The 20,000-nt window shown below is 46.9% G+C and overlaps 1 protein-coding gene across 1 annotated transcript in view; it reads right to left on the bottom strand.

The window, feature by feature from the left end:
• otog (otogelin) overlaps positions 1 to 20,000 on the bottom strand; it is a 160,282-nt gene that overhangs the window by 40,719 nt on the left and 99,563 nt on the right. The window contains 10 exon segments of the mRNA XM_064983780.1: positions 2,021 to 2,299; positions 6,983 to 7,150; positions 7,424 to 7,450; positions 7,738 to 7,894; positions 11,453 to 11,569; positions 11,717 to 11,836; positions 12,854 to 13,000; positions 15,316 to 15,395; positions 15,398 to 15,449; positions 18,501 to 18,639. Coding sequence (XP_064839852.1) covers positions 2,021 to 2,299; positions 6,983 to 7,150; positions 7,424 to 7,450; positions 7,738 to 7,894; positions 11,453 to 11,569; positions 11,717 to 11,836; positions 12,854 to 13,000; positions 15,316 to 15,395; positions 15,398 to 15,449; positions 18,501 to 18,639 — 1,286 coding nt within the window.

Raw genomic sequence — 20,000 nt, 5'->3', positions numbered from 1 at the left:
TCTCCTGGTCTCCTGGTCGACTATCGTCTGGACTCTGCCTAACCTCTCTAGACCTCTCCTGGTCTCCTGATCGACTATCTTCTGGACTCTGCTTAACCTCTCTGGATCTCTCCTGGTCTCCTGGTCGACTATCGTCTGGACTCTGCCTAACCTCTCTAGACCTCTCCTGGTCGACTATCGTCTGGACTCTGCCTAACCTCTCTGGACCTCTCCTGGTCGACTATCGTCTGGACTCTGCCAAACCTCTCTGGATCTCTCCTGGTCGACTATCGTCTGGACTCTGCCTAACCTCTCTAGACCTCTCCTGGTCGACTATCATCTGGACTCTGCCTAACCTCTCTAGACCTCTCCTGGTCAACAATCGTCTGGACTCTGCCTAACCTCTCTGGACCTCTCCTGGTCGACTATCGTCTGGACTCTGCCTAACCTCTCTCGACCTCTCCTGGTCAACTATTGTCTGGACTCTGCCTAACCTCTCTGGACCTCTCCTGGTCTCCTGGTCGACTATCGTCTGGACTCTGCCTAACCTCTCTCGACCTCTCCTGGTCAACTATTGTCTGGACTCTGCCTAACCTCTCTGGACCTCTCCTGGTCTCCTGGTCGACTATCGTCTGGACTCTGCCTAACCTCTCTAGACCTCTCCTGGTCGACTATCGTCTGGACTCTGCCTAACCTCTCTCAACCTCTCCTGGTCAACTATCGTCTGGACTCTGCCTAACCTCTCTGGACATCTCCTGGTCTCCTGGTCGACTATCGTCTGGACTCTGCCTATCCTCTCTGGACCTCTCCTGGTCGACTATCGTCTGGACTCTGCCTAACCTCTCTGGACCTCTCCTGGTCTCCTGGTCGACTATCGTCTGGACTCTGCCTAACCTCTCTGGATCTCTCCTGGTCAACTATGTCCGGCATCCACTGCTGTCAGAGAGTAACCCAATCTGTTTCTGCCAGCCTGTGTGGACTCTGCTATGCTCCTAAAACAAATGGCTGACATATTTTTAGCCCCAGTAATTACCCAGCCTGCATCGGGAGCAGCAAACCGTGGAGACAGAAAGAGAGCAGAACTCTCTAGACCTCACTAACTCTAACATACATTTGTACCTGAACTATGATTCACAAATCACTTTACTAGATTGTGAACAGAAATACTCTCCAAATGGTGAAGTTGTTTCTTGGATCAAATAAAAACCACCCCTGCCTAGTGTCTGACCACCCCCTCTCTGTTCTCTCTTCCCCCCAGTCAAAGACTCCGACCCTGGGCATTAGTCAGGGCAAAGCTCCTTCTCTGGAAGCCGTATACTGGAAGGGCTGGTCGGTTTTTGTTTTGGAACAGCCGTGAGCCTGGTGGGACCCTGATCTGGGGGGGCCTGGTCTGGGGGGGCCTGGTCTGACGCTGACCTAGCACGCCACCCTTCCATCCCTCCATATCTCAACGTGTCTGTGATTAAAGGCACACATCAGCCACTCGCCACTCGCCACTGACAAAATCTGTCGTTCTGCTGCGAGGTGGGAGTGTGCCGGGAGACAGCTGCAGAGGGCTTGTCATTACAGTGCAAAACATGGCTGCCCTCACAAAGAGACCATTAACGGGCTAAATGGTTGTTTTTACAAACCGAGTACGCACGCTGGTGGGGCCATGGTTAGGGGTTGTGGGGGTTGGCAGGGTGGAGGGGCTGCAGCAGGAGGTTAGACCAGGGGGTTAGTAGCCTAAACTACAAAGTCTTTGTCTCTAAACCTCAGCTGTCAACCATCTCTGATACATACAGTAAGTATTGGGTTGCATCGGAGGGGACAAGCATAACATGGCAAAAGCTCGAGGAGTTCAACCAAAAGCTAGAAGACCATAAGAAGACCATTAAATGGTCACAAGTGGCAGTTTTCATTTGAAAAATATATATAATATCAAAATAGATGGCATAAATGGAATCTCATTCGACAAGACAACCTTTAACTGTTCATTTACATAGCTCTTCCTTTCCCTTCCCACGTCAACCTTCCCAGACCTCCAGTCCATCCCACGTACCTGTCAGTTTGAAGAGCGTGGCCTTGCGGAATCCGTCGGTGTGTTTGTACTTCATGAGGTGAATCCAGGACAGCATGTAGTGGAGGAAGAATCCCGGTCTGGCCAAAGCCTCCAGAGAATCATAACCCTGGATCCAGGTGTCACGGTGCAGCGTGAAGGTAGCCGCAGCCCAGAATGCTTCACTCTCCTCCCACTTGGTCAGTGTAAGATGGCCGCTGCTGTCCACAGCCAGGAAGTAGTTGGGCCGATCGGACGCCTCGAACGACACCAGGGACGTGTCTAGAGGAAAAGTTGATCACCAATATAGGAACCTCAACATCAAGGGTCTTTTCTGGTTAAATAAAGGTTTTTAAAAAAACTATCTGAGCTCTTTACGCCTGGGTACCGTATGTGACCCAGGTCAGGCTAGCACCTTAGTGCTCAGATAAATGTCGAACACTAGGCTAGATAAAACAGTCTAGCCTAGCTAAAACAGTCTAGCCTAGCTAAAACAGTCTAGGCTAGCTAAAACAGTCTAGGCTAGCTAATACTTCTAGCTGCAGTCAAGCTGATAACTCCTCCTGGCAGCCTGACTAGCCATAACTACAGCCTGACTAGCCATAACTACAGCCTGACTAGCCATCACTATAGCCTGACTAGCCATAACTACAGCCTGACGAGCCATAACTACAGCCTGACGAGCCATAACTACAGCCTGACTAGCCATCACTACAGCCTGACTAGCCATCACTACAGCCTGACTAGCCATAACTACAGCCTGACTAGCCATCACTACAGCCTGACTAGCCATCACTACAGCCTGACGAGCCATAACTACAGCCTGACTAGCCATCACTACAGCCTGACTAGCCATCACTACAGCCTGACTAGCCATCAGTACAGCCTGACTAGCCATCACTACAGCCTGACTAGCCATCACTACAGCCTGACTAGCCATCACTACAGCCTGACGAGCCATAACTACAGCCTGACTAGCCATCACTACAGCCTGACTAGCCATCAGTACAGCCTGACTAGCCATAACTACAGCCTGACTAGCCATCACTACAGCCTGACTAGCCATAACTACAGCCTGACTAGCCATCACTACAGCCTGACTAGCCATCACTACAGCCTGACTAGCCATCACTACAGCCTGACTAGCCATCAGTACAGCCTGACTAGCCATAACTTCAGCCTGACTAGGCAGCAGTACAGCCTGACTAGCCATCACTACAGCATGACTAGCCATCACTACAGCCTGACTAGCCATCACTACAGCCTGACGAGCCATCACTACAGCCTGACTAGCCATCACTATAGCCTGACTAGCCATAACTACAGCCTGACTAGCCATCACTACAGCCTGACTAGCCATCACTACAGCCTGACTAGCCATAACTACAGCCTGACTAGCCATCACTACAGCCTGACAAGCCATCACTACAGCCTGACTAGCCATCAGTACAGCCTGACGAGCCATCACTACAGCCTGACTAGCCATCAGTACAGCCTGACTAGCCATAACTACAGCCTGACTAGCCATCACTACAGCCTGACTAGCCATCACTACAGCCTGACGAGCCATAACTACAGCCTGACTAGCCATCACTACAGCCTGACTAGTCATAACTACAGCCTGACTAGCCATCACTACAGCCTGACTAGCCATAACTACAGCTTGACTAGCCATAACTACAGCCTGACTAGGCAGCAGTACAGCCTGACTAGCCATCAGTACAGCCTGACTAGCCATAACTACAGCCTGACTAGGCAGCAGTACAGCCTGACTAGCCATCACTACAGCATGACTAGCCATCAGTACAGCCTGACTAGCCATCACTACAGCCTGACTAGCCATCAGTACAGCTTGACTAGCCATAACTACAGCCTGACTAGCCATCACTACAGCCTGACAAGCCATCACTACAGCCTGACGAGCCATCACTACAGCCTGACTAGCCATCAGTACAGCCTGACTAGCCATCACTACAGCCTGACTAGCCATCACTACAGCCTGACTAGCCATAACTACAGCCTGACTAGCCATCACTACAGCCTGACTAGCCATAACTACAGCCTGACGAGCCATAACTACAGCCTGACTAGCCATAACTACAGCCTGACTAGCCATAACTACAGCCTGACTAGCCATAACTACAGCCTGACTAGCCATCACTACAGCCTGACTAGCCATCAGTATAGCCTGACTAGCCATCACTACAGCCTGACAAGCCATCACTACAGCCTAGGGACTAGCCATCAGTGGACAGCCTGACTATCCATCAGCCTAACTAGCCATCAGCCTAACAAGCCATCACTACAGCCTGACTAGCCATCCCTACAGCCTGACTATCTGGATACCAGAGGATAGGGACTGAAGGGAATCAGCCTAACTAGCCATCAGCCTAACAAGCCATCACTACAGCCTGACTAGCCATCACTGGACAGCCTGACTAGCCATCACTATAGCCTGACTAGCCATCACTGGACAGCCTGACTGGAAGCCATTAGTACAGCCTGATTGGTGACTGAGACTCAGGTTGCTGTATTTGGATTTGGGAAGACTGAATCATTAGACCAGAGGTAGGGACTGTCTTCCTCCCAGAGTCAACTTGACAGTGGATAGGGCATCTCTACAATCAGTGTTTTCACTGGGAAAAGAGGCTCACTAGACCAAACACAGTCCAGGGACAGTGGATAGGGACTGGAAGACATCATTAGACCAGTGGATAGGGACTGGATAAGGACTGTATTAGACCAGAGGATAGGGACTGGATAGGGACTGGAAGACTTCATTAGACCAGTGGATAGGGACTGGAAGACTTCATTATACCAGAGGATAGGGACTGGATAGGGACTGGAAGACTTCATTATACCAGAGGATAGGGACTGGATAGGGATGGGATAGGGACTGGAAGACTTCATTATACCAGAGGATAGGGACTGGATAGGGATGGGATAGGGACTGGAAGACTTAAGTATACCAGAGGATAGGGACTGGATAGGGACTGGAAGACTTCATTATACCAGAGGATAGGGACTGGATAGGGACTGGAAGACTTCATTATACCAGAGGATAGGGACTGGATAGGGATGGGACCAGAGGAACTGGAAGACTTAATTAGATGACTTAATTAGAGGATAGGGACTGGAAGACTTAATTAGACAAGATGATAGGGACTGGATAAGGACTGGATAGGGACTGGATAGGGATAGGGACTGGACAACTTCATTAGAACAGTGGATAGGGACTGGAAGACTTCATTAGACCAGTGGACAGGGACTGGAAGACTTAATTAGAACAGTGGATAGGGACTGGATAGGGACTGGAAGACTTAATTAGACCAGTGGATAGGGACTGGATAGGGACTGGAAGACTTAATTATACCAGTGGATAGGGACTGGATAGGGACGGGAAAAGGGACTGGAAACTTAATTAGACGAGATGATAGGGACTGGTTAGGGACTGGACAGGGATAGGGACTGGAAGACTTCATTAGACCAGTGGATAGGGACTGGAAGACTTCATTAGACCAGAGGACAGGGACTGGAAGACTTCATTAGAACAGTGGATAGGGACTGGATAGGGACTGGAAGACTTCATTATACCAGAGGATAGGGACTGGATAGGGACTGGAAGACTTCATTATAGACCAGAGGATAGGGACTGGATAGGGATGGGAAAGGAACTGGAAGACTTAATTAGATGAGAGGATAGGGACTGGAAGACTTAATTAGACAAGATGATAGGGACTGGATAGGGACTGGATAGGGACTGGATAGGGATAGGGACTGGAAGACTTCATTAGACCAGTGGATAGGGACTGGAAGACTTCATTAGACCAGTGGACAGGGACTGGAAGACTTCATTAGACCAGAGGATATGGACTGGATAGGGACTGGAAGACTTCCTTAGACCAGAGGATAGGGACTGGAAGACTTCACTTGACCAGTGGATAGGGACTGGAAGACTTCATTAGAACAGTGGATAGGGACTGGAAGACTTAATTATACCAGAGGATAGGGACTGGATAGGGATGGGATAGGGACTGGAAGACTTAATTAGACGAGAGGATAGGGACTGGAAGACTTAATAAGACAAGATGATAGGGACTGGATAGGGACTGGATAGGGACTGGATAGGGATAGGGACTGGAAGACTTCATTAGACCAGAGGACAGGGACTGGACAGGGACTGGATAGGGACTGGATAGGGACTGGAAGACTTAATTAGACCAGAGGACAGGGACTGGACAGGGACTGGATAGGAACTGGATAGGGATAGGGACTGGAAGACTTCATTAGACAAGAGGACAGGGACTGAAATACTTTTTAATGACTGGACGTTGGGGTAGGAGGAAGCCTAGGAATGCAGAGTGTTATTTATGGAGGAGGAAGTAAAATGAGGACGGACATGGAAATGGCCATTGCATTAGACTGGTGTGACGAGGACGGACATGGAAATGGCCATTGCATTAGACTGGTGTGACGAGGACGGACAAGGAAATGGCCATTGCATTAGACTGGTGTGACGAGGACGGACAAGGAAATGGCCATTGCATTAGACTGGTGTGACGAGGACGGACAAGGAAATGGTCATTGCATTAGACTGGTGTGACGAGGACGGACAAGGAAATGGCCATTGCATTTGACTGGTGTGACGAGGACGGACATGGAAATGGCCATTGCATTAGACTGGTGTGACGAGGACGGACAAGGAAATGGCCATTGCATTAGACTGGTGTGACGAGGACGGACACGGGGACGGGAAATGGCCATTGCATTAGACTGGTGTGACGAGGACGGACATGGAAATGGCCATTGCATTAGACTGGTGTGACGACAGGACGGACATGGAAATGGCCATTGCATTAGACTGGTGTGACGAGGACGGACATGGAAATGGCCATGGAAATGGCCATTGCATTAGACTGGTGTGGCGAGGCCTGGCAGTGACTCTGTTTCCTCTGCGCTGCTCACCATGCGGACGCGCTCTGCTGAGCCCAGGGGTCATCATGAAGAGGGACAGGAAGCCAGCCGCAGCATGGTCTCCTTCCTTAGGGAACACTGCCCCACTGGACCTGTTGGCTGCCAGCACCGTGTCCCTCTCCCTGTAGGTCACCAGCCTGTAGGGGCCTTTACCCAGAACTACAAGACAGAGGAGAGGATCACTGTTAGGAGGAATCCTTCGCTGTATGGCTGACATCGACAATGGGGCCCCAGGACTGTGCAGACACTCTGCCCCCATGTGGTTTAACAATGAAGTGCCTTTACACATTGATCATGATGAAATGTTTGGAGCAAATTCTTAAAGACAATGCACAATAAACTTCCGAGGTTCAGTCATTGATTTGATTCTTGGAGAAATTAGATTTTTTTTTTGACAAATAGGAAGAGTTTGAGATAAGATGCTGTATGTACCTTTGTTGTAGTATTCACAATCGTAGGCTGAAAAGACAAACAGAAAGAGTCGTTAGTGGAATGAAATTATAAACTGTAGTTAATTACATATTTTATTTACCTTTATTTAACCAGGCAAGTCAGTTCAGAACAAATTCTTATTTTTAACGACGGCCTGGGAACAGTGGGGTTAACTGCCTGTTCAGGGGCATTTGTCTGAACACAGAGTGCCATTTCAGCTGGTCCCACACACTCCCATACCACCCATTGAATGGGTAGTGTACCCGGTGCCTGCCCGTTGGCCACTCATTGCCCGCTCACAGCCGCAGACTTACGGCAGATCGACGGAGATCGCCAGTCCACGGTGACACCCTGGTGACAGCATCGGTGGGCGTAGGCTGCCACGCTGGTACAGAAACACTCACAGTCCCCACCGCGACTACAGCCGCACGTATCTGCCAGACAGTTCATATAGAACCATGTCACGTCCACCTGGACAGGAGGAGACAGGAAGGAACCTTTCAGACCCTTAAGACTGTTGTCCACTAGCATAGGGATATGGTAGTAACAGCCTGATACAACACACAGCCTGGTACAACACACAGCCTGATACAGCCTGATACAACACACAGCCTGATACAACACACAGCCTGATACAACACACAGCCTGATACAACACACAGCCTGATACAACACACAGCCTGATACAACACACAGCCTGATACAACACACAGCCTGATACAACACACAGCCTGATACAACACACAGCCTGATACAACACACAGCCTGATACAACACACAGCCTGATACAACACACAGCCTGATACAACACACAGCCTGATACAACACACAGCATGATACAACACACAGCCTGATGTAACACACAGCCTGATACAACACACAGCCTGATACAACACACAGCCTGATGTAACACACAGCATGATACAACACACAGCCTGATGTAACACACAGCCTGATACAACACACAGCCTGATACAACACACAGCCTGATACAGCCTGATACAACACACAGCCTGATACAACACACAGCCTGATACAACACACAGCCTGATACAACACACAGCCTGATGTAACACACAGCCTAATACAACACACAGCCTGATACAACACACAGCCTAATACAACACACAGCCTAATACAACACACAGCCTGATACAACACACAGCCTGATACAACACACAGCCTGATACAACACACAGCCTGATACAACACACAGCCTGATACAACACACAGCCTGATGTAACACACAGCCTGATACAACACACAGCCTGATGTAACACACAGCCTGATACAACACACAGCCTGATACAACACACAGCCTGATACAACACACAGCCTGATACAACACACAGCCTGATGTAACACACAGCCTGATACAACACACAGCCTGATACAACACACAGCCTGATACAACACACAGCCTGATACAACACACAGCCTGATACAACACACAGCCTGATACAACACACAGCCTGATGTAACACACAGCCTGATACAACACACAGCCTGATACAACACACAGCCTGATACAACACACAGCCTGATATAACACACAACTTTAGTAAGAAGGTAAATATGTGGAGAAGAGATAGGACAGCAGACCAGCTGATAGAGGATAGGGGTTATGTAGAGGATAGGGGTTATGTAGAGGATAGGGGTTATGTAATGTGGAGAAGAGATAGGACAGCAGACCAGCAGACAATGGATAGGGGTTATGTAATGTGGAGAAGGATAGGATAAAGTAATGCCTGATCTCACCCCCCCTTAAATGATTTAGATGCACTATTGTAAAGTGGCTGTTCCACTGGATGTCATAAGGTGAATTCACACAGCCTGATACAACAGTCGCCTGGATAAGAGCGTCTGCCAAATGACTTAAATGTAATGTAAATGTAAATGAGAAGAGATAGGGCAGTAGACCAGCTGACAGAGGGTAGGGGTTATGTAGAGGATAGGGGTTATGTAATGTGGAGAAGAGATAGGACAGCAGACCAGCTGACAGAGGGTAGGGGGCTATGTAATGTAGAGAAGAGATAGGACAGCAGACCAGCTGACAAAGGATAGGGGTTATGTAACGTGGAGAAGAGATAGGACAGCAGACCAGCTGACGAAGGATAGGGGTTATGTAACGTGGAGAAGAGATAGGACAGCAGACCAGCTGACAGAGGGTAGGGGGCTATGTAGAGGATAGGGGTTATGTAACGTGGAGAAGAGATAGGACAGCAGACCAGCTGATGAAGGATAGGGGTTATGTACTGAGGAGAAGAGATAGGACAGCAGACCAGCTGACAGAGGGTAGGGGGCTATGTAATGTAGAGAAGAGATAGGACAGCAGACCAGCTGACAAAGGATAGGGTTATGTAACGCCTGGAGAAGAGATAGGACAGCAGACCAGCTGACGAAGGATAGGGGTTATGTAACGTGGAGAAGAGATAGGACAGCAGACCAGCTGACAGACAGGGGGCTGATGTAGAGGATAGGGGTTATGTAATGTGGAGAAGAGATAGGACAGCAGACCAGCTGACAGAGGGTAGGGGGCTATGTAGAGGATAGGGGTTATGTAATGAGGAGAAGAGATAGGACAGCAGACCAGCTGACAGAGGGTAGGGGGCTATGTAGAGGATAGGGGTTATGTAATGAGGAGAAGAGATAGGGCAGCAGACCAGCTGACAGAGGGTAGGGGTTATGTAATGAGGAGAAGAGATAGGACAGCAGACCAGCTGACAGACACAGGGGGCTGATGTAATGAGGAGAAGAGATAGGACAGCAGACCAGCTGACAGAGGGTAGGGGGCTATGTAGAGGATAGGGGTTATGTAATGAGGAGAAGAGATAGGGCAGCAGACCAGCTGACAGAGGGTAGGGGGCTATGTAGAGGATAGGGGTTATGTAATGAGGAGAAGAGATAGGACAGCAGACCAGCTGACAGAGGGTAGGGGTTATGTAGAGGATAGGGGTTATGGAATGAGGAGAAGAGATAGGACAGCAGACCAGCTGACAGAGGGTAGGGGGCTATGTAATGAGGAGAAGAGATAGGACAGCAGACCAGCTGACAGAGGGTAGGGGGCTATGTAACGTGGAGAAGAGATAGGACAGCAGACCAGCTGACAGAGGGTAGGGGGCTATGTAATGAGGAGAAGAGATAGGACAGCAGACCAGCTGACAGAGGGTAGGGGGCTATGTAATGAGGAGAAGAGATAGGACAGCAGACCAGCTGACAGAGGGTAGGGGGCTATGTAATGAGGAGAAGAGATAGGACAGCAGACCAGCTGACAGAGGGTAGGGGGCTATGTAATGAGGAGAAGAGATAGGACAGCAGACCAGCTGACAGACACAGGGGGCTGATGTAATGAGGAGAAGAGATAGGGCAGCAAACCAGCTGACGAAGGATAGGGGTTATGTAACGTGGAGAAGAGATAGGGCATCAGACCAGCTGACGAAGGATAGGGGTTATGTAATGAGGAGAAGAGATAGGGCAGCAGACCAGCTGACGAAGGATAGGGGTTATGTAACGTGGAGAAGAGATAGGGCAGCAGACCAGCTGACAGAGGGTAGGGGGTTATGTAATGAGGAGAAGAGATAGGGCAGCAGACCAGCTGACAGAGGGTAGGGGGCTATGTAATGTAATGTGTATGTCAGGCTTGAGAGAAGCCCCAGTAATACTAACATCCACAGTAACATCAACCAACACAGAGATCTGTGAGACAGCCTGCAGTAAGACAGTAAGATCCTGATTAACGTCTGTGCTTTACAGTGAGTCAAACGGCCTCTGGGAGGTGACTCAAATAACCAGAACCAACACGCCCCCCCCTCACACACCACTCCCACAGTACTCATCAACACAGACAGCTGAAACAGCAGTGGGAGAAACTGCATGTCACAGAATAGACGCACACATGCTCTTCTGCACACACACACACACACACACACACACACATATCCACATGCGTATGCATACCCACTCTCACACACTCGCAACACAGCCCTCCCTCCATTGGTTGAGCTGCTGGCTGTCATACTCCATACTCACCACCGGGTGGCAGACCAGGAAGACCTCGCTGAGCAGGACTCCACACTGCCTCTTGGAGAACGGCTCCCTCAGGGGGTTCAGACTGCAGGGGTGTCTGATGTCTGGGCTGTTAACACACTGGACACACACATATCTAACGTTAGAAGACTGACAATAGACACCTGTATCATGTATGAACACACGCCTGACACACACACACACACACACACAGACTAATACACACACACTATCCACTGAGAATAGACCGTGGGGCCTGAAACTTGCCTCAGCTGCCGTCCAGCTGTTGCCAAACTCCTGAGGCGTGGCAGAGTCTATGTTCTCTGGTGTCCTCATCTCATTGACCGTCCTCAGGTCAAAGTTCCCACACAGACCGCTCAGCTTGCCCTGAACACAGCACTCACATGAATACTGGAAGACTAATCCAGGGGTTGGTGACCTGATGATGCTAATCAAGGGCTTGGTGACCTGATGGTGTTAATCAAGGGGTTAGTGACCTGATGGTGTTAATCAAGAGGTTAGTGACCTGATGGTGTTAATGAAGAGGTTAGTGACCTGATGGTGTTAATTAAGGGGTTAGTGACCTGATGGTGTTAATCAAGAGGTTAGTGACCTGATGGTGTTAATCAAGAGGTTAGTGACCTGATGGTGTTAATCAAGAGGTTAGTGACCTGATGGTGTTAATCAAGAGGTTAGTGACCTGATGGTGTTAATCAAGAGGTTAGTGACCTGATGGTGTTAATCAAGAGGTTAGTGACCTGATGGTGTTAATCAAGAGGTTAGTGACCTGATGGTGTTAATGAAGAGGTTAGTGACCTGATGGTGTTAAGAGGTTAGTGACCTGATGGTGTTAATCAAGAGGTTAGTGACCTGATGGTGTTAATCAAGAGGTTAGTGACCTGATGGTGCTAATCAAGGGCTTGGTGACCTGATGGTGCTAATCAAGGGGTTGGTGAACTGATGGTGCTAATCACGGGGTTAGTGACCTGATGGTGCTAATCACGGGGTTAGTGACCTGATGGTGCTAATCAAGGGGTTGGTGACCTGATGGTGCTAATCAAGGGGTTAGTGACCTGATGGTGCTAATCACGGGGTTAGTGACCTGATGGTGATAATCAAGGGGTTAGTGACCTGATGGTGCTAATCACGGGGTTAGTGACCTGATGGTGCTAATCAAAGGCTTGGTGACCTGATGGTGCTAATCACGGGGTTAGTGACCTGATGGTGCTAATCAAGGGCTTGGTGATTAGTTGATTTGTTGAATAAGGTGTGACGGATTGTAGGATCCAGAGGACTGGGTTGAGAAAGACTGCTATAGGAGACAGCAGCTGCTTTTTAATGACAGGGCCCCCATTGTATTCTAGGGTAAGGAATGTGGAACACCAACAACCCATGGTGCCTGACCTGCCAGCGTGGTCCAGCCTGGATGTGGACCGTGGTCTTGCGATCCCAGAGCACGGTCAGGTCCTCCTCGGGAACGTGGACCACGGTGAAGAGCCCAGCGCTCCATATGAACATCTCCTGCCTCCAGTCGATCACACTGGATGGGTTCTACACAGGGTGGAGGACAGGAAACAGGACAATGGACAGGAATTAGATCAATACTGATGAACAGGTTGAGATGAGCCAGGGGGGTCGGAGGTAGTGCCCCCCTGTGATTTTTTTAACCTAATTTCTTTATGGTTTATTGTTCATTAAGGACAGAGGACAGGGAAGAGGACAGGGAAGAGGACAAGTCAGAGGAGGGAGAAGAGGACAGGGAAGATGACAGGAAAGAGGACAAGTCAGAGGAGGGAGAAGAGGACAGGGAAGATGACAGGAAAGAGGACAAGTCAGAGGAGGGAGAAGAGGACAGGGAAGATGACGTTAAAGAGGACAAGGCAGAGGTCAAGGACGAGGACAGGGAGGAGGACAGGGAGGAGGACAGGGAAGAGGACAAGACAGAGGACAGGGAAGAGGACAAGATGGAGGACAGGGAAGAGAACAGGGAAGAGGTAAAGATGGAGGACAGGGAAAAGGACAAGCTGGAGGACAGGGAAGAGGGTAGGGATCATGAATAAGGTAGTCTTGAATAGGTGAAATTTGTGCTATAATTGGTAAGGTGTGACAATAGTAATGTGATATTCACTGGGTCTGAGGGGTCAGGGGTTAAGGGGTTAAGGGGTTAACCTCTTACATCTATGGGGGCGCTATTTCATTTTTGGATGAAAAACGTTCCCGTTTTAAACAAGATATTTTATCAAAAAAAGATGCTCGACTATGCATATAATTGCTACCGTTCGAAAGAAAACACTCTGACGTGTCCAGAAATACAAAGATCTTCTCTGTGCGTGCCCTATAACGTGAGCTTCAGGCAAAACCAAGATGAGATGGCATCCAGGAAATGACAAGGATTTTTGAGGCTCTGTTTTCCATGGTCTCCTTATATGGCTGTGAATGCGAGAGGAGTAAGTCTGCCCTTTCTGTCGTTTCCCCAAGGTGTCTGCAGCATTGTGACGTATTTGTAGGCAGATCATTGGAAGATTGACCATAAGAGACCACATTTACCACGTGTCCGCCCGGTGTCCTGCGCCGAAATTGGTGCGCAAAAGTCACCTGCCAGTATTTTTCCATACGATACAGAGAGTAAAGCAAGCTTCCACGAACTGCATGTCAATGAAGAGATATGTGAAAAAACACCTTGAGGACTGATTCCAAACAACGTTTGCCATGTTTCGGTCGATATTATGTAGTTAATCCGGAAAAAGTTTGACGTTGTAGGTGACTGCACAGTTTCGGTTCGTTTCGGTAGCCAGACGCAATGTAGAAAACGGAACGATTTCTCCTACACACAGACGCTTTCAGGAAACACTGCGCATTTGGTATGTGACTGAGAGTCTCCTCATTGAAAACATCAGAAGCTCTTCAAAGGTAAATGATTTTATTTATTTGGTTATCTGGTTTTTGTGTGGGGTCCTGTGTGGCTCAGTCGGTAGAGCATGGCGCTTGCAACGCCAAGCGTCGTGGGTTCGATTCCCGCTGGGGCCACCCATATGTAAAAGTAGTGGCCCCAGCCGACTTGTAAGTCGCTTTGGACAAAAGCGTCTGCTAAATGGGATATATTATTATATTATTATTATATTATTGTGAAAATGTTGCGTGCTACATGCTACACAAAATGCTATGCTAGCTTTGCATACTCTTACACAAATAAGTCAATTTCTATGGTTCAAAAGCATATTTTGAAAATCTGAGATGACAGTGTTGTTAAGAAAAGGCTAAGCTTGAGAACACTGTAGGTTACATTAACCCTATCGAAAGCAAGTAAGCAAACAAGTAACGAGCGAGTCTCTAGTGGAAACTGGGAGGCATCCCAGCGGTGGCCAGACTTGGTAGGACCACCAGCCGCAAGCTACCTGGTAAGGTTCAGGAGTAGGAGCAGGAGCAGGAGCAGGAGCAGGGGCAGGAGCAGGAGCATGAGCATGAGCAGGAGAAGGAGAAGGAGCAGGAGCAGGAGCAGGAGCAGGAGCAAGAGTTAGTGACCTGATGGTGTAAGGGCTTGGTGACCTGCTAATCAAGGAGCAGGAGCAGGGGAAGGAGCAGGAGCAGGAGCAGGAGCAGGAGCAGGAGCAGGAGAAGGAGAAGGAGAAGGAGCAGGAGCAGGAGCAGGAGCAGGAGCAGGAGAAGGAGCAGGAGAAGGAGCAGGAGCAGGAGCAGAAGCAGGAGAAGGAGCAGGAGAAGGAGCAGGAGCAGGAGCAGGAGCAGGAGCAGGAGCAGGAGCAGGAGCAGGAGCAGAAGCAGGAGCAGAAGCAGGAGCAGGAGAAGGAGCAGGAGCAGGAGCAGGAGCAGGAGCAGGAGCAGAAGCAGAAGCAGGAGCATGCACTTACTGGTTTGCCACTGTCGTGACCGAACGCAATGAAAGATCTACCAATGTTGATGAGTAGAGATTTCCTGCAGATGACCTGATGTCGTAACAGTCCACGTTCTCAGCCATCACACTCATCATCAGATCAGCACTGCTCTGAAGGTGGGATGGGAAAAACAACATGAAAAGAGCAAGCTAACCCAGGACAGAACTATGCTACTGAAAACTACCAAATGTGTGAACTTGTATATTAAGTATTTAAACCCTAAGCCAGTCTATTCATCAATCCCTTCATCCATATACGGATATCTAACTTTCACAGATTTCTTGCATTACATTTAGTCATCCCATTTTATTATCAAATAACGAGGAAAAATACACGAACTTGACTACTGGAAACGTGGCTCTGGTACCTTTACTAGGTAGACTTTACACACTACAACGTAGTCAAACATCATACCTTTACTAGGTAGACTACACACTCCAACGTAGTCAAACATCATACCTTTACTAGCTAGACTACACACTCCAACGTAGTCAAATATCATACCTTTACTAGGTAGACTACACACTCCAACATAGTCAAATATCATACCTTTACTAGGTAGACTACACACTCCCACGTAGTCAAACATCATACCTTTACTAGGTAGACTACACACTCCAACGTAGTCAAATATCATACCTTTACTAGGTAGACTACACACTCTAACGTAGTCAAACATCATACCTTTACTAGGTAGACTTTACACACTCTAAAGTAGTCAAATATCATACCTTTACTAGGTAGACTACACACGCTAACGTAGTCAAACATCATACCTTTACTAGCTAGACTTTACACACTCTAACGTAGTCAAATATCATACCTTTACTAGCTAGACTACACACTCTAACGTAGTCAAATATCATACCTTTACTAGCTAGACTACACACTCTAACGTAGTCAAATATCATACCTTTACTAGGTAGACTACACACTCCAACATAGTCAAATATCATACCTTTACTAGGTAGACTACACACTCTAACGTAGTCAAATATCATACCTTTACTAGGTAGACTACACACTCTAACGTAGTCAAATATCATACCTTTACTAGGTAGCCTACACACTCCAACGTAGTCAAACATCATACCTTTACTAGGTAGACTACACACTCCAACGTAGTCAAACATCATACCTTTACTAGCTAGACTACACACTCCAACGTAACGTAGTCAAATATCATACCTTTACTAGGTATACACACTCCAACATAGTCAAATATCATACCTTTACTAGGTAGACTACACACTCCCACGTAGTCAAACATCATACCTTTACTAGGTAGACTACACACTCCAACGTAGTCAAATATCATACCTTTACTAGGTAGACTACACACGCTAACGTAGTCAAACATCATACCTTTACTAGCTAGAATTTCACTCTAAACGTAGTCAAATATCATACCTTTACTAGCTAGACTACACACTCTAACGTAGTCAAATATCATACCTTTACTAGCTAGACTACACACTCTAACGTAGTCAAATATCATACCTTTACTAGGTAGACTACACACTGTAACGTAGTCAAATATCATACCTTTACTAGGTAGACTTTACACACTCTAACGTAGTCAAATATCATACCTTTACTAGGTAGACTACACACTCCAACATAGTCAAATATCATACCTTTACTAGGTAGACTACACACTCAGGAGCAGAGCAGGAGCAGAGCAGGAGCAGGGCAACGTAGTCAAATATCATACCTTTACTAGGTAGACTACACACTCTAACGTAGTCAAATATCATACCTTTACTAGGTAGCCTACACACTCCAACGTAGTCAAATATCATACCTTTACTAGGTAGACTACACACTCCAACGTAGTCAAATATCATACCTTTACTAGGTAGACTACACACTCTAACGTAGTCAAACATCATACCTTTACTAGCTAGACTTTACACACTCTAATGTTAGTCAAATATCATACCTTTACTAGCTAGACTACACACTCTAACGTAGTCAAATATCATACCTTTACTAGCTAGACTACACACTCTAACGTAGTCAAATATCATACCTTTACTAGGTAGACTACACACTCCAACATAGTCAAATATCATACCTTTTACTAGGTATTTAAACACTCTAACGTAGTCAAATATCATACCTTTATAGGTAGACTACACATCTAACGTAGTCAAATATCATACCTTTACTAGGTAGCCTACACACTCCAACGTAGTCAAACATCATACCTTTACTAGGTAGACTACACACTCCAACGTAGTCAAACATCATACCTTTACTAGCTAGACTACACACTCCAACGTAACGTAGTCAAATATCATACCTTTACTAGGTATACACACTCCAACATAGTCAAATATCATACCTTTACTAGGTAGACTACACACTCCCACGTAGTCAAACATCATACCTTTACTAGGTAGACTACACACTCCAACGTAGTCAAATATCATACCTTTACTAGGTAGACTACACACGCTAACGTAGTCAAACATCATACCTTTACTAGCTAGAATTTACACACTCTAACGTAGTCAAATATCATACCTTTACTAGCTAGACTACACACTCTAACGTAGTCAAATATCATACCTTTACTAGCTAGACTACACACTCTAACGTAGTCAAATATCATACCTTTACTAGGTAGACTACACACTGTAACGTTGTCAAATATCATACCTTTACTAGGTAGACTTTACACACTCTAACGTAGTCAAATATCATACCTTTACTAGGTAGACTACACACTCCAACATAGTCAAATATCATACCTTTACTAGGTAGACTACACACTCTAACGTAGTCAAATATCATACCTTTACTAGGTAGACTACACACTCTAACGTAGTCAAATATCATACCTTTACTAGGTAGCCTACACACTCCAACGTAGTCAAATATCATACCTTTACTAGGTAGACTACACACTCCAACGTAGTCAAATATTATACCTTTACTAGGTAGACTACACACTCTAACGTAGTCAAATATCATACCTTTACTAGGTAGCCTACACACTCCAACGTAGTCAAATATCATACCTTTACTAGGTAGACTACACACTCCAACGTAGTCAAATATCATACCTTTACTAGGTAGACTACACACTCCAACGTAGTCAAATATTATACCTTTACTAGGTAGACTACACACTCTAACGTAGTCAAATATCATACCTTTACTAGGTAGACTTTACACACTCCCACGTAGTCAAACAGTAGACCATCAAAGGTCCTGTAGTGGCGGTCCCCGTAGGCTGTGCACATGGATGGACACGGACGGAACACACACTGGAATGTTCCATGCTGGCAGACACTGAAAGAGACACACAGCGTCATCCAACACGATTCAGTACCAACCTGCCAGCAAACTGCTACCACTTAATGTAAGCACCTTCTGTCATAACTAATGGCCGCCTTTTGTTCGGGAGGCCACCAAGCGATTATCGTCTGTCCGAAAAGTAGAGATCTCGTCAACTGCCAAATGTTGAATCACCAGCGTTCATAGTGCTTTTATACAGATCCCTATCTCTCCTCTTCCCTTGCTAACTGCTAGAAGTAGACATGGATGGCAGAGAAGAAAGGAGACAGACTGGGATCACTGTTTCACTCGGCAGGGAGAGAGAGACTGTTGAATGAACGGCCCTCATACAAGGACTCTCTGTAAACCAGAGCTGGGAGGTGATTTTCTATGATAGATAATAGAGGGTTATGTATATCAGGTGAACAGTCTCACCGTAGGTACAATCTATACAAGACTCATCACCTAAAGCTCAGGAATGATCCTGGAAAATTGTTAGCTGCTAGAAAGTTTGTCTTAATTCGGCCACACATTGCCAGGTTTTGCCAGGGTTGTGGTTATATTGCGGTCATGGTTGTGGTTATATTGTGGTTATATTGTGGTCATGGTTGTGGTTATATTGTGGTCATGGTTGTGGTTATATTGCGGTCATGGTTGTGGTTATATTGTGGTCATGGTTGTGGTTATATTGTGGTTATATTGCGGTCATGGTTGTGGTTATATTGTGGTCATGGTTGTGGTTATATTGTGGTCATGGTTGTGGTTATATTGTGGTCATGGTTGTGGTTATATTGTGGTCATGGTTGTGGTTACAGTGCCTTGCGAAAGTATTCGGCCCCCTTGAACTTTGCGACCTTTTGCCACATTTCAGGCTTCAAACATAAAGATATAAAACTGTATTTTTTTGTGAAGAATCAACAACAAGTGGGACACAATCATGAAGTGGAACGACATTTATTGGATATTTCAAACTTTTTTAACAAATCAAAACCTGAAAAATTGGGCGTGCAAAATTATTCAGCCCCCTTAAGTTAATACTTTGTAGCGCCACCTTTTGCTGCGATGACAGCTGTAAGTTGCTTGGGGTATGTCTCTATCAGTTTTGCACATCGAGAGACTGACATTTTTTTCAGAATACTTTTGCAAGGCACTGTATGATCGATCTTATAAGGGGTTGAATATAGAGGGGTGTTTAGAAGAAACAAAACCTCTCGGTGTCTTACTTCTGTACAGGAAATGATCTGAAAAGCATTCACTAATTTATGACTGTAGAGAAGTATGTTCCACTCTCTCCTAAAACGTGTTGCGTTTGATACAAATCCTGTTTGGTTCGAGAAGAGTTTAATCTCTGGAAAAGACCGTGTATGAGTTGTTTC

This window comes from Oncorhynchus masou, chromosome 2 (genome assembly GCF_036934945.1).
Source record: "Oncorhynchus masou masou isolate Uvic2021 chromosome 2, UVic_Omas_1.1, whole genome shotgun sequence".
Classification (NCBI taxonomy): Eukaryota; Metazoa; Chordata; class Actinopteri; order Salmoniformes; family Salmonidae; genus Oncorhynchus; species Oncorhynchus masou.
The sequence above is the reverse complement of the archived record's forward strand: the minus strand, read 5'-3'. Positions and strand labels throughout refer to the sequence as shown.